General features: G+C 46.4%; 2 protein-coding genes across 2 annotated transcripts in view; one reads left to right on the top strand and one right to left on the bottom strand.

The window, feature by feature from the left end:
- The window catches only part of LOC108023814 (ras-like protein family member 10B), a 37,768-nt gene that overhangs the window by 5,337 nt on the left and 18,445 nt on the right, over window positions 1-13,986 (top strand). The window lies entirely within an intron of this gene.
- LOC108023813 (casein kinase I) lies at window positions 4,131-5,756 on the bottom strand. The gene has a single exon (XM_017093459.3). It carries the CDS (start codon window positions 5,643-5,645, stop codon window positions 4,200-4,202), a length of 1,446 nt encoding a protein of 481 aa, XP_016948948.1. The 5' UTR covers window positions 5,646-5,756; the 3' UTR covers window positions 4,131-4,199.

Consider the following 13,986-nt stretch of genomic DNA (forward strand, 5'->3'; position numbering starts at 1 on the left):
GCACGTGTGAAGTAATAACTTTGTTAAAAACAGACCAATTTACCCAATTATATACAATCAAAAGTTGGCAACGAAAACTTTTTCCGTGATCAACAACTTTGATGATATGCAAATTGCTTGCCTTGCGAGGAAAGGGTCCCTGCGTTGGTAAGGCCTTCGTATGGCGTGTGGGATGGATATTCCTGTGGTTTATCTTGCATCTGATTTCGGTTGGCTCTGGCTAGCCGAGCACAAGCCTTGACCGGCAGTTGCACCACACAAAGACATTGGGGCCTGCACTTAATCAAATAAATGGGTCGATCACTGCCGCGGCCTCAACTCGATTGCTCGCTTCGTCTGTTGACGGCGATTGCACGTAATGCGATTTTAGCTGCATTAACAGGACGGGCGAAATTGCAATCATTTATGCGCATTTAAAAGCATTAAGCGCGTAGCAGACGCATTAATCATACGCCACATGTGCCGCCCCCCGTCGTCTGCTCATCGACAGGGCTGGCCTCGTGGCACGGGTAATCATTTGCCATGTTGACTGATTTGCAGCTGCAACGTCGGCTCCCTGGACATCTGCTGCTGACCACGCAGCGCTTTCGTTACGACAGCGCAACCACTGCACCCTGGTCCAGACTCACCTTTTTTGCTTTCCGATTTTAGGAAGAGTGAAATATACCTACAGAAATAATAAAATATGTTTCAATTTACTAGGGTAGGCACAAACAAAATATATCAGTTTTCATTTTACTTTGGCATATGTTTTCAAATACTACTTTTTACTAGATACTAAGTTGTACACCTAAAATGTAGTACGAAAAATTTGAGAACAAGCGTACTTAAACGCAATCAGAAAATTCGACTTCTCTGGGTGATTCAGCTGTTGAGGCAATGACACTGTGTAATTATAGGTCCTGAGTTCGAATATATAAGGTTTTTAAGGTTTTTTTTTTTTTTTTGGATCGACTATAGTGTTCTTCCTGGTTTTGGTCTTTAATTATTTGGCCTTGATTTCAAGCTGCATTCTTGGATCGAGTCGTTTGATAATTTTGACTAGTTAAAAGGATAAAAACGTCTGCTTCCCTGATTATAATCTCATCTTTGGAACCGTCTTTAAAATGGTTGCCTTATGAATGTACAATACAACTGTAGTACTAATTACTAATCTTTTTATTGGACGGGCGAAAATAAATAAAAGTGGCCCAGTGTGCCCCCGAAGCACTGCCACAAAGTCGCACAAAGTTATGCAATGAAACTTGGCAACTGAGAGTGCGTGAGCCCGAGTGCTCGTGTGTGTCCGTGATTTCTGTGCTGGTGCCTGTTTGTGAGCGAAGGCAAATTTATGGCTACATTTATGTGCCCCTAGACCCCTCAGAGGCTATCCGCGGGGCCAACGAGTGTGCGACCCTTCATACATGGTACACCCCCTGGTCGAGTAAATATCCGTGTACAGGGTCTCTGGCGTAAATAATTCACTGTGAATTTTTAACATATTTTCAATTGAATAATTTATGACCCAGAAACAGCCTTCTGCTGTGGAAGGCAAATTACCGGGTTCGCTATGGATACATTTGGGTTCGACTTACTATATATGACAATTTGCGGGACAAAAGTAAAAGTTTACATTTTTAATTGATGAAAGGAAAGCATAACTCCTATTCTATTTTATATAAGTAAATGGTTATAATTAAGATGAAACTCTTTTAAGGACGAAATGTATACTTAATTCTGGAAATAAAGACGTTTAATTAGTGACCGGCAATTAAAATCGGAGAAGTAAGAAGCAACTAGTTGCGCTGTTTGCTCAATTTCTGACGGAAAGACTCTGGTAAGCCATAAATTTTAATTGCACATCCGAATAATTAATGCTTGCCACACATGCAATATTTTTAATTACTTTGTCGTCTCATTTATTTTTGGCCACAAGGTATAAAATTCTCCCACACAAGTGTGCTGCTTGTTGCATAAAACGTTGATTAAATAATTATTTTATAAATGGCAATCGTTTGTGACTAATTTAATGAGTCAGATTGTTTCAAATTAATTGTAATGCCAAATTGCTCAAATACATTTTGTAAGGAAGTGGCCTAGAGAGTGGTGTCTGCGTTGGTGCTAGCTTTTATTTACAGCACCTAGAGATTAAACACATTTTATTGGATAATCAACCTACTCAACTTGATTATATATCGAATAATCCCGCGCTTATGGTCTCTCAGAAAGTGCCCAAATTGCTCATACGCCACGTTGCCACAGTCCCATCTTATTTCCCATCAGGGCACTCATAAGTTCGATGGTCCCATCGGACCCACTCACATGTCCGTGCTCATCCACTTGATGTTCGGATTCCTATCGCCTCTTGGCATTGACCCACAAATTGCACAATTTTCGTTAACTGCCCAATTTGAATGTCACCGAGGTTCATCGAGGACCCGTCAGTGGACCGCCCGAGCTCGCAGCCTGAGATAATGTGTCGCTCCCTCGGTCAGTGTCACTTATAAATAAAACACAGATTTGTAGCCATTTTGTTCGACGAAAAAATTAACTTAATTTGAAATGCGCTGGTCCGAAAGAGAAAAGAGAAGCCCGAGGCCAAAAGCCCGCAAATATTTTTCCGCTTCAGCGCGCCGTGTACGTGTGTGGAACCGCGTGTGAGTGTGGGTTCGCCTAGGAGTGTGTTTGTGCTCCTTTCGTGGTGGCTTTCGACATTAGGCATGCATTCAAGTTCTTGGGAAAGTTGCCCCAGAGTATCTTGGGTGGCTGTTCCCACTCCCCAGAGCCAGCCGGGATCCCGAAACTTGGCATGTTAAATGGGCGTGGCATCGTCTGCGCCACGTACACGCGAAAACCGACTTTGCAGGAAAATTTAACGCTAAGAAGGGGAGCTCTCAACTGGGGTCTTTTAACATACTTAGCACTTGCTCAGGAAAACGGGCAAAAATAACTAAGTAAAAAATAGAATCTCCATAGGAATATTTTAATCAGTCTCCGTCAAAACTGTGTATGCTGACTTTTTTGTCTTCTTTAGCAAACCACTCTAACAGTCTAACAAAAATGAGAACCTATCTTAATTTATATTATTAGCATGATTACTTAGCCGATGATCTCGTTGGTTTGTCCAGTCTAGTCAGGGTGAGGCGAGTTATTTATAGATTTATGCCCCCTCACGCCCAGTCGCAAACAATCATTGCCGCCGGAGCCAGGGCTTTGGGCCAAAATCGCTGTGGGCCAATAGTTAATTCGCCATCTGTGTGTGCTTGTGGACTGCTGGTGCCTTTGAGGGCCCGTGCGGGTGAGCTGTAGTCCGCATTATTGCAGCGCGGCTGAGCAAACTACTTTCCTGGGCTGCGCCGACCCTATTTCCTTCCAAGCCACTGGGGGAATCTTTTATATGCTCTCCGGTCTCAGCTTTCGCCCGCCTCTGCCGCGAGCGCCGACTCATGTTGTGTATCCCGTAACATGTCCTGACCTGGCCAATAATTAACCCCTCTATTAATATCCTAGCTGCCAAGGTTCATGTGAGCTGGCCTTACCCAGAAAACTCTCGCAAGCTCAAGGGTATCAGGGTATGGAAGCATGGGTATATTTTACATGTTTTTAGTAAATCCAATACAATTACATTGTTATTCAGCTTTTCGTTGCCTATGGTCCGAGAGCTGCTATACACTGTTTTTGTGGCGGCACAGATTGGGCCATTTGCCATGCCCGCTTGTTGGGTTTATTGGTTAATAAAAAAAGGAGTTTCCGACAAGTTGAAGATAGTTGAGTTAACAAAAGCTCGCAAGAATACTAAAGATTTTTCAAGTTTTTGCTAATATTTCTTAATAATAACTATCTAGATTTCTCAAATATAAACATATAAATATATCTCTGTCTTTCTTACTAATGGACTATGAGCCAGTGAAGTACACCTAGACTAATTTTCCGGGTCCCTGTTAACTTTCCTGCAGCAACTTTCTGTAAGAACACCCTACAAATTACCATTGCCTTTTATGCCCATTGAGTACTAGGGTATCGATTTCTCCGTACCGAACGCCCCACAAAGTTTCGCCCCATTGTTTGCCAAGTTACCAGCTGTGTAGCTGCGTGCCCCGGCAGTCCTTGCCAATTACCTTTGCAAACAAAGGATCCAAGATGGGAAGGTCTTATGTCATGCTAAATATAGTTGCTCAGCAGTTAATTAACGCGCAGAGACATTTAGAAACAGCGTAATATCAAAGGCAGGGCTGCATCCGGTGGGGTTCCGGCGGCTGCTCGGGGTGAATCCTGCGCACAGCCTTCAGCTCCAGCCTTCTATCCCGATCTCGATCCCTGACCCGCTTCTTGTGGAGGTGGTAGCTGCAGGAGCAGGCCTTGCGGTCCTTCCTTGGGCGCCTATCTTCGTGGTTACAGCAATTTCCCCGATCTCCGTTGCGGTCGCCATACCGCGTCGTATTTTCAGTGGGCCCTCTATCCCGGTTCGTATCTTGATTCCTCACCGAACCTCTTGGACGACGCCCATCCCTATTTCCGTTCCGCTCAGTCCCGCCTCTTTCCCTATCCCTGCCCCGGTCTCTGACCTTTTTGCCGCCTTGTTCCAGCGGAGCCTGAGTTTCCTGCTGCAGAAGCACCCAATCGTACAGAGAATCATTCAACAACGTCTGGTTTTTGAAGAGCACCACGAAAAGCTGACGCAGATACACATAGTCCGGGCTTTCAGCGAAGTGCAGCTCGCGGCAGTACTTCAGGTAGACGTAGAACTCTGTGGGCAGGCCGGCGCAAAGGGCTTGGAGGGATATATTCGCCTTGCACTCGGCTATCCTCTCGTGTTTCTGGACCTGCGACTGGGCCCGGATCCCCTGCCAGGGTAGACGACCGCGCTGGAAGTAGAGCAGCAAGTAGCCCACCGACTCCAGGTCATCCCGTCGACCCTGCTCCGCGTAGTGGGCTCGCACACTGGCGTAGCGAGCCGTGCCCACCAGATCCTTCTTCTCCGAGTAGCCGATGTGCTTCTGGGAGCGCAGGCTGTAGAACTTCTTGGCCAGTCCGAAGTCGATCATGTAGACCTGAGCGCAGTGCCGCCCGAGGCCCATCAGGAAGTTGTCCGGCTTGATGTCGCGGTGGATGAAGCACTTGCGGTGGAGCAGCTCAACGCGGGCCAGGATCTGATCGGCCAGCATCAGGGTGGTCTTCATGCTGAAGGACCGCGCGCAGAGGTTCAGGAGATCCTCCAGGGTGGGCCCCAGCAGGTCCATCACCATGACATTGTACACCCCCTCGGTGGAGAAGTGCCGCAACTTGGGGATACCCTCGCCACCCCGCAGGACCTCGTAGATCTTGGCCTCGCGGGGCAGCATGGGATAGTTGACCGACGCGATCTCCAGTTTTATAGCCACCTTCTCGCCGTACTTGAGGCCCTCGGCTCGATAGAGCTCCCCGAACGAACCGTTTCCAATGCGAGTCAGCAGGCGGTACTTCCCGGCCACTATGATTTCCGGCATAGACTGCTCTCCTTCCGAAGATCTTTGGGATCTCTGGCCTTTGTCCTGGTAGCGATGTGGCTTATAGGGTGGTGATGGTTGAGGCTGCTCTGGGCGGAGCTGGATCTGTGGTGGACTGGCATCGGGGCTGCTCTGCCAACGCCTCTCGTCCTGGCCACGCCTCCTCTCCGGTTCTGCCATGCGTTTGGGGGCTTTGCCGAACTTCTACGCCGGCAGAAGAGAAAAGTTTCTGGCAATCAATTGTTGCCACGTTTGATAGGTATGATGTGAAGTATGAGTGAGTTTTCCCAGATCTCAGATCTAAGGTATTGGCAGCCGAATAATAAGACGAAATGGAATATTTCCAATTTAAATTTACTAACATTTAATTTAGAAGTGGTTTAACCATTTTAATATAAATCAATATTGGGGTTTATTAAATTGAACGCATGTCAGGAATGTTGTTGCGTCTATTCAGCCGGGCAAAATGAATTCACTGCACATCAAAGCCATCCCACATCACGTCCAGTCCTCAGTGTCAGCTTGAAATATTTCATTTCGCTCCACCCTTCAGCTGAAATTGTTTTCTCATCAAGTTTTCATTCTTTCTGGTTTGTTTTCATACATTTTTGGCAGTTTAATAAACTTTGCCACTTATTTTCCAATTAGCTGTAGCGAAGTTATGCTCTCGAACCGACATTCCCGCTGCCTTCGCACATGTAGTGCGTCCTGTGGCGAGGACGCTCTGCACGGAACCGGATTAATTTACTAAATTGGTTACGCAACCTGACTGGCTCTATCATCTTCACATCCACCGCAGACATCGACATCATGTGTTGTGCATCGCAGCCAGTCACTTGAATTGCTCGGCTGCCGTTCGAACGGGCACCTGCCACACTTGCCACTCGGGCTCTGCAAGCTGCACTTTCAATTAGGAGAATTTGAACCGCCTACCATTTACTCTTTTTCGTACCCACACCGACGGAATGCGAGGACGAAAAATAGTTCGCTTTGTGCCAGAATGCCGCATTACGTATTATCTATTTGCTTTTCGAATGCCCCGAGTTGATTAGATTTATGGGCCATCCGATTGCAAACACTTATAATTAAATTGCGGAGCCCAAATTCCGCTGGATACGTTCCAAAAATGTTTAGTAAGCAGTACGTGAATCGGAAACTGCGCATAATGCAGAGTTTGAATAGCAGAATAGTTTTGCAAACTAGGCACAGTTGCCATTTACATAAAAGCTGTGCACAACACAACTGTTCAGAACCTTTTAGGTCCAATTATAGTTTAAAATACTGATTCCTCTTTGGTCTAATATACCATCGACATACTTTTGTCGTTGTATGAGCATTACTAGTTTGTTTTCCTATATTTTATTGCATAGACATTAAAATGTACGGGTCAGTCGGCCTGATCTGCATATTTTTCCGCTTATAAGCGGCCATAAAACAAACTAATTGGCCACCTTGACAAATTGTAATGTCGAATTCACTTCCGTAGTTCCCGGGGAAGGTTCATCTGCGGCCTGGCGTAGCGACAATCCAGACAACTAGGAGGATCCGGCCGTAAGCCCTTATTTATGCCATGCGAATGAGCACATCGAGCGGATGGAGACGAGGCGGGAACAGGCCCACAAAGCCACGTTAGTCCCGACTACTTATATGGAAACCCGTCTTATCCGAATCCCACATAGCTAGCAGTTATGGCCCAAGCCCGCACGGACCTCCCACACGCATGCAATAATGCTGCTTTTATGGTTGCTTTGCAGAAGGCTCTGGGACGAACAAGTGGCATTAATTTAAAGCTTATGGCGCATTAATTTTAATTAAAATACTGCCACAGCCAGCGGCAATAAAAACAATGTTACAACTATCCAATCCCACCCACTTCACCCATTCCCTACCGTTCTTTCGCAACTTTGAGGGCTGGGAAGTCCATCATGAAGCCTGTGATGATTAGCCATTCACAGTGACTGCGCACTTTTGGCATGAACATTTCCTACTCTTTTGCCATTTATCACATCTAGTTTTAATTTGCGGGTGTCCCATCAACGTCTCGTTCCCACACTCCTGGCCGGCAATTGAAAACACTAGTCCCCTCAAAACCTATCCCCACCTTGGCCACGCCCCGCAATCCTTCATGATGGCTTGTCAAAGGTTATGACCAAATTGTCGGCACATGCTCCGCATATTCATAGTTTGCCAAATTTTTCGGTTGTTGTTCGGTCGGAGCCTCAAAACTTTTTGGACAGCTAAATCATTTACATGCACGCTCGTTTGCCAGCCAGCTGGAGTTGTGCGGCCACACGGCGTATGTGTGACGTGGGGCCTTGGGATCGGGATGCCGTCTTGCCTCTGCCTCGGTTTATGCATAAACGCCTTTGCGGATGTGCGGAAAAGTTTTTGTTTGATCCGTCAACAATGGGAGTGGCCTGAAGGCCAGGAAGCATCTACAAATGTTTCAGACAACGAGAAAAACTTCAGGAATTTCAACAGCTGATAAATGTGTGCACTTAAGTTTAAATTAAAATCGGCATTACTCAACCGCAAGATCAACTTTAATCAATATAGTTTACTCTTGATATCAGAAAAATGTAAGGATCTAAATGTAATTCTTAGTATTAAATGTCGTATTTATAACTTAGCTTTTAATATGCCATGAGCAGGAGCGTAAGTAATCTCCTGACTACAAAAACCATTAAATAAAACACCATTGATCTCCAGATTGGTCAATGCTATGCAAACCCACCATAATTTGTTCATAACTAAATAAATGTTAAAGTAAAAACGCTTCAAGCATTTGCAAGCCACAACATTTTAAAATTGAATAATCCGCGATTGTAGGAATTACCAATCATATCCCAACATCCCAGCTTTCAGAAAATATGTAACTCACTTTAAGTGACATAATAAATTTATGACGGATTCGTCGGGCTCTGCTTGCCGCATTCCTTCTTCTCCGCTGAACTTGACTTTTCGTACTTGCTGCTCCTCGCCTTGTAATGCAAATTAGTTCGATATGACTTGCTCAGCTCACTCCGCTGACGGCCCTACAAAATTGCCCTAATGGAAATTATAATCATCGTGACAATGCGTCATGGCCACGCCCCCTGCGTCCACTCCAAGGGCCTTCGCCCGATTATCAGAGGCGGCGACAATTTCGCTGACATTGTTGCCAACAAGTTCCAGCCGGAATGCGGAGGGTACGGAAATTCCTGCAGAAAAACTCATTAAAAGTGACGGAGAAGATGAACAGGAATTGCTAAACAGGAGGGCCTCCCCATACAAATATTATATTTACGTACACCAAACATCGGCGGAGACATGAAAAATGTAGGGATGACAACGGCAAACAGTGAGATGCCAAATTGTTGGAATTCACTTTTTTCCACCTCCCAGCTGCCGGCCCAATAGAGATACAGATGCCACATTGTAGATTAAACAATGACGTGTTCCCGATAACCGACTCCCGCCCACCTCGCCCACCGCCCGCCACAAAGCTTAAATACATATTCAATTTGTTGGCCGCCTGCGGGACACGTACGTACAACATTAACATAATTTCGACGCGTTTCGGCAATTTGAACACGTTCAAGAACCGCATCCAAGCGTCCTTCAGCCCACTCCAACACCAATGGCACTCCCGAAACCCATCCACCCCGGCGATTGTTTGCTATTTTTAAATTCCAGGGGCGTAACTAGAATTTAATTTCTCAACTGCCTACTCGTGGTTTCGCGATGTCTGGGCTTCCGGATGGAACACGTACATGAACTCACTGTTTCCTGGGCGGCGGCGCGGTGGAAGGAGGCGAGTCTCCGAGGTCTGGGCGTGGGGGCTTCGAGTTAGGCACATCTCAGGACCAGGCTAAGCAAAGCAAGCGCATATGGGTGGCTTCTGCTCGATATCCGTTTATTAATATCTCCAAGTGCCAAGTCTGCGTTTAAAAACAAATTAATCTTAGCTCTGAGCCGTAACATTAATCAGACAGATAGGGTGTCGGTTGGGGAAATTGGGCTTTGTCAGTCGATTATGTAAGAGGTTACTCTCAGGGTAAGATCACAGGAACATCTGGTCATAAAATCGAAAAATGATGATGATAGCTAACTCCCTTCTTAACTGGCACTCGGGAAAGCGGATACTTATCACCGATGTCGGGGATACTTAGAGGAACTAGGTACAAAGTTATTAGAATGCTATTTCAGCCCTCATTTCCGGGGGGAGTTTGTTTACCCGGCCTCTTAAAGAGGGTAGGGATTCCTCTAACGACGCTTTTATCCTACGATTCCATCCCGCCTTGGCTGGCTTTAATTTAAATGTCTCACGCTTTACGCATGTGACTGGCGGGGATGTTGTTCCTCCCGCCTGCCGCTTTTATGTCAACCAGGTCAAAACATGACCCCGGCCATTAACGAGGAATCTTTCCCACGCCCCTCCGCAGTGCCAGAACGTTTTAAATTTTTTGCTGCCCTGCGTGTTTCGCCCCGCTTCCTGTTCTCCATTTTTTATCTCAGCCGCTGTGAAAATCCGATGAAATATCTACTTAGGCACAGGCACGCGGCGTGTGTGTGTGCCTAAGGACACTGGGCGTGGTTGTGTGGGTGCGTGTTTGCATTGGCATGTGTGACTTGGCATCAACTCGTGCGCAAAACAGTTTAAGAAAATTTCATCTGCCTTGCATTTTAATGATTTAATTTTGCATAAGCTTATGGCGCCGGCGTCCTCCCCGCCTCTTCCCCTTCCCTTTCCCTTTCCTCTGCCTGCTTATCGGGGGCCGGGATGAGCGACGCTATCGGGTTTCCCTCGGCTTTCCCTGATTGAGTGACATGTCAGTTGATGACATTAGCCAAAGCCGGCTTGCGTCTAACCGACATGGGTCAGGCTAATCCCGAGGCATTCCCGAATGTCCCGGCAGTCAGGGTGCGCTCACCTACTTGGCGCAAAGTTTGCCATTCCGGTGTACACAACGCACAGTCCTCAAGTGTTGCCATAGTTTGTGGGTTCGCTCGGCGGCTCTGCTCGGCTCGGCAAACTTTGCAACCGGGCTTTGAGTTCATTATTTCGTTTTCCGCTACAATTTCTCGAAGGATATGCGTAATTTCCGAGCCAAGTGACAGCCGCCTGTTGGGCAGGGGCCGTGCTGCTGCTAATGATGTCCTTCATGTCAACTGTAAGTTTCGTATTCCTTCCTGGCCGAACTTCCTCCATTCTGCGGCCGGAGAGCGCCTGAACCCAGATGCGACACCCCTTCCAATTCGCACCTTCGTTGACTTTGGCACGCAACCGAAATGAATCCGGCTCATCAACGTGGAAATTCTCTGCTGATTTCTGCTGCCTTTACGCCCACCTCCCAGCCCCCACTGCCCTTTTCCATTTGATTTTTCCGGTGCGTGTCCGAGGCGAGAATTGAGCCTTTTATTCGGATCTCACGTCCACATGTGCCCACTTGTCAACATCCGTTGGGGCCATCCATAGTTGGGCCCTCGTGCTGGAGCAGGTTTTATGATCCGCAATTGCTGTTCCGACATCCGTATGATTATGCCAGCACGTACTGCCATATTGACGATTGCGGGACACATGTTCGAAGAGCGCAGAGCGATGGAATTATTATCCTCTTTGTTTCTGGCGAAAGACCAATAACCAAATTATGCTTAATTGGGGCATAAAAGTTATTGTTCGGTTATGGATGATAATTGGATCACTTCGGAAAGTTCGAATCAGTCGATTGGTTAGCAAAATGTGCGTTTCTAAAAGGACCTTTTATTAAAAGTTTTAATTTAAGCCGGTTTGAAGATTTCTTTTAAAGTGGCAAACTAAGTGGATAAATATCATATCATAAATCATTCACGTTGGATATATTAAAAGTCTGCCCATGTATCCCCACCCTGCGATGTCCGATCGAAAGACTTCTATTCAGAATCCCATCGCCAGCACCTCTTCTCGGCTAACTCGTGCGGTTAAAGCCGCTTCCTTCCACTCAATTATATAAAGCTGCAGCTGCCGAAGGGGGGGGGATAAATAAAACACGGAATCTCTTGAAATATTGAAAAAGTTTTACCCAAACAGAGATCAAGAACGAGGTGCCTGGCAGGAGGTGGGAAGGCAAACCGAATGCGAATCCACTTGTCGGTGCACTTCGAGCAGAAGTTGAGACCGAATCGGACACTGTTGAGTTCCCCGTCCAGCTAACCGAAAGCTAAGCAAAACGGCGAGGCAGTAAAACGAATCCGAGGTGGGCTTAGGATGGGCGAGGCAATCGTTTCCGGGTAATGGGGTGGCCACATCTCCATTGCGGTAAGCCCCGCCAAGCACTCGCATATTTGCTGAACACTCAAATCGCGCTCTTACGGCGACAGAAGCCACCTCCCAAGGCCGCCGGGATAAATGTATGCAAAAGGAAGTCAATCGGCGGACGACTGTAGTTGCCTTCCAGCCCCAACCCGCCGCCATATATGTGAGTGGAGAGAGCTCTTATTACACCTGAAAACCAAAATCAACGAAATCCAAAACACATTGACAGAGCCAAAGTGTTTTCACCGAGGCGTCGGCAAATATGGAACCAGAATTCAGGGGAGATACTGCAGGGCCTTTACAAATGACAATGAGAGAGTCTGGAGATCCCAGCCAACTTAAGTTGCAAGTAAAGGAACCTCGTAAAACTAAGGCTCTGATTTATATCTATAAATAATTTGAAGTAAGTTCTTTTAAAGTTACACAAAGGTCGGAAAGTGAACAATAAAATGACCACAAAATTAGGTCACAACTTTGAATATTAAATAATGCATGGCATAAACTGAGTAGCTATGCATACGCTGCAATATATTCTGGTCGATAGCAAGTTTTTCCCACATTGTTTTGTGTCTAAGCTTGTATTACTCAAATATCCCATTTTCTACGTAGAAAATAAAATCTCTGGGTTAAAAAGCCCTCTTTTAAATGTTTAAATATTAAAAGCCGTCTTTAATAGATTCCCTTGCTGCATTTTGAAGTGCCAGAGCACCTCCTTGCTGTTCCTGTCAAGTAATCCCCGTTAGACAGTGTAACAAAGGAGGAATCCCAGTCAAAAGGAGTTGGCACTATCTGCCTGCCTTGCCCCCAGCAGCGTGCCTGTGTGAGTGGGTCCAGTGTGTGCGAGGGAACTTCCGCTGCGCTGTTCGTTATGTGCTGATGGCGTTGCCATCGCTTCCGGTGCGCTGGCTTAGATAATGCCCCAGCTAAGCAGTGGGCACAGCACGTGACGGGGACCCAGCATGGGGAAGGGTGACAAGGATGCGGATGGGACCCAGATGCCCGAGACTCCGGGCTCGGATTCCTTGATATCCCTCATCGCAGCTCCACGGGCGATGGCGTTTATTAAGCGCATATAATCGTAAAAAAATTAGCTTGTATGAAAAACGCACTGACGCAGCGACAGCAACTTGCGTTCAGCTGGCGGGGTGGACGTGACAGAGGACGAGGCTTTGGAGCGGTGTGCTTAAAATGCAAATGACATAGAGTGTAGTGCCTTTCCAGGGAGTCGAGTCCTCGCTTTGGCTCCAGCCACGCCGTCCTTTGCCAAGGATTCACTTAAACGTTCTGATTAAACGCCCTGTTTTGCTTTATTCTCGTCATAATTTGAATTAATGTCGGAGCTTAGGGCGCAAATTGCTTTGTTTAGCTAGTTTTGAACGGATTAGGTAACCAATGGCAGGATGGAAGCCCGAGCTTGTAATTAAGGAAAGGGTGGCAATCCATTAAAGTCTTGTTACCGAAGGTATGCTGCGGTCCTATTAGTGCTTTTGTCATTAGTAATAATCAAAAGCTTTCGGATTATAAATAATGAAAGTCTTTTTGAGGATTTATTACATGGATTTTACGTTTTTTACCTAAATTAAATTTTATATTTTAGTTGGTAGGCAGAAGAGTAAGTTCCTACAGTCTCATTGATGTATGCCAACTTACAAAAATTGTAAAATAGTTGTCAGCATTGCAAAATCCTGAATCAAACAAAACGAGCTCGGTGGAAACATTGATTTGACATTATATCCAATACGGAGCTTACTTTTCGGTTTTCTGTGAACGACATGAAGGTAAATGTTTCCCACACCTGACACAGCTCGTGTACACCCACCGAAATCAATATCCGCCTAGAGCTGCCATTCCCTGCCATCGAGTGTCACACATTTCATTTCCGCCTGTCTGCAGGACACGCCCACATATGCAGATTCACACGTCCTTCCTATCCCCTTTATGTGCGGGTTGCTTTCTTTATTCGCCGAATGTCGCAGGATGTTGCCCCAAATACATAGTTGGGTCACAGGGGATATAGTTGCGACTCCTTTGGCACATTTCATCGAGGTCCTTCGAGGTCGCTTCCTGCTGGTCCTTACTTTTACTATTCTTCGTAGGCAACTTTGGGGCTGGTTGAAAATGAAGGGCTGAGGCTCCGAGGCTAGAAGCCCGCCATTAAACTGGGTATAACTTGTAATTGATTGTCTATTGTTAACGCTTAATTCAGAGCAATCAGAGGGGCGGGGTCTGCGCAACTGTGGCAACTGG

This window comes from Drosophila biarmipes, chromosome 3R (genome assembly GCF_025231255.1).
Source record: "Drosophila biarmipes strain raj3 chromosome 3R, RU_DBia_V1.1, whole genome shotgun sequence".
NCBI classification, from domain to species: Eukaryota; Metazoa; Arthropoda; class Insecta; order Diptera; family Drosophilidae; genus Drosophila; species Drosophila biarmipes.

What these genes read in the sequence shown, in the direction of transcription:
- LOC108023813 (XM_017093459.3), bottom strand. Translation starts at nt 5,645, where the DNA reads ATGGCAGAACCGGAGAGGAGGCGTGGCCAGGACGAGAGGCGTTGGCAG.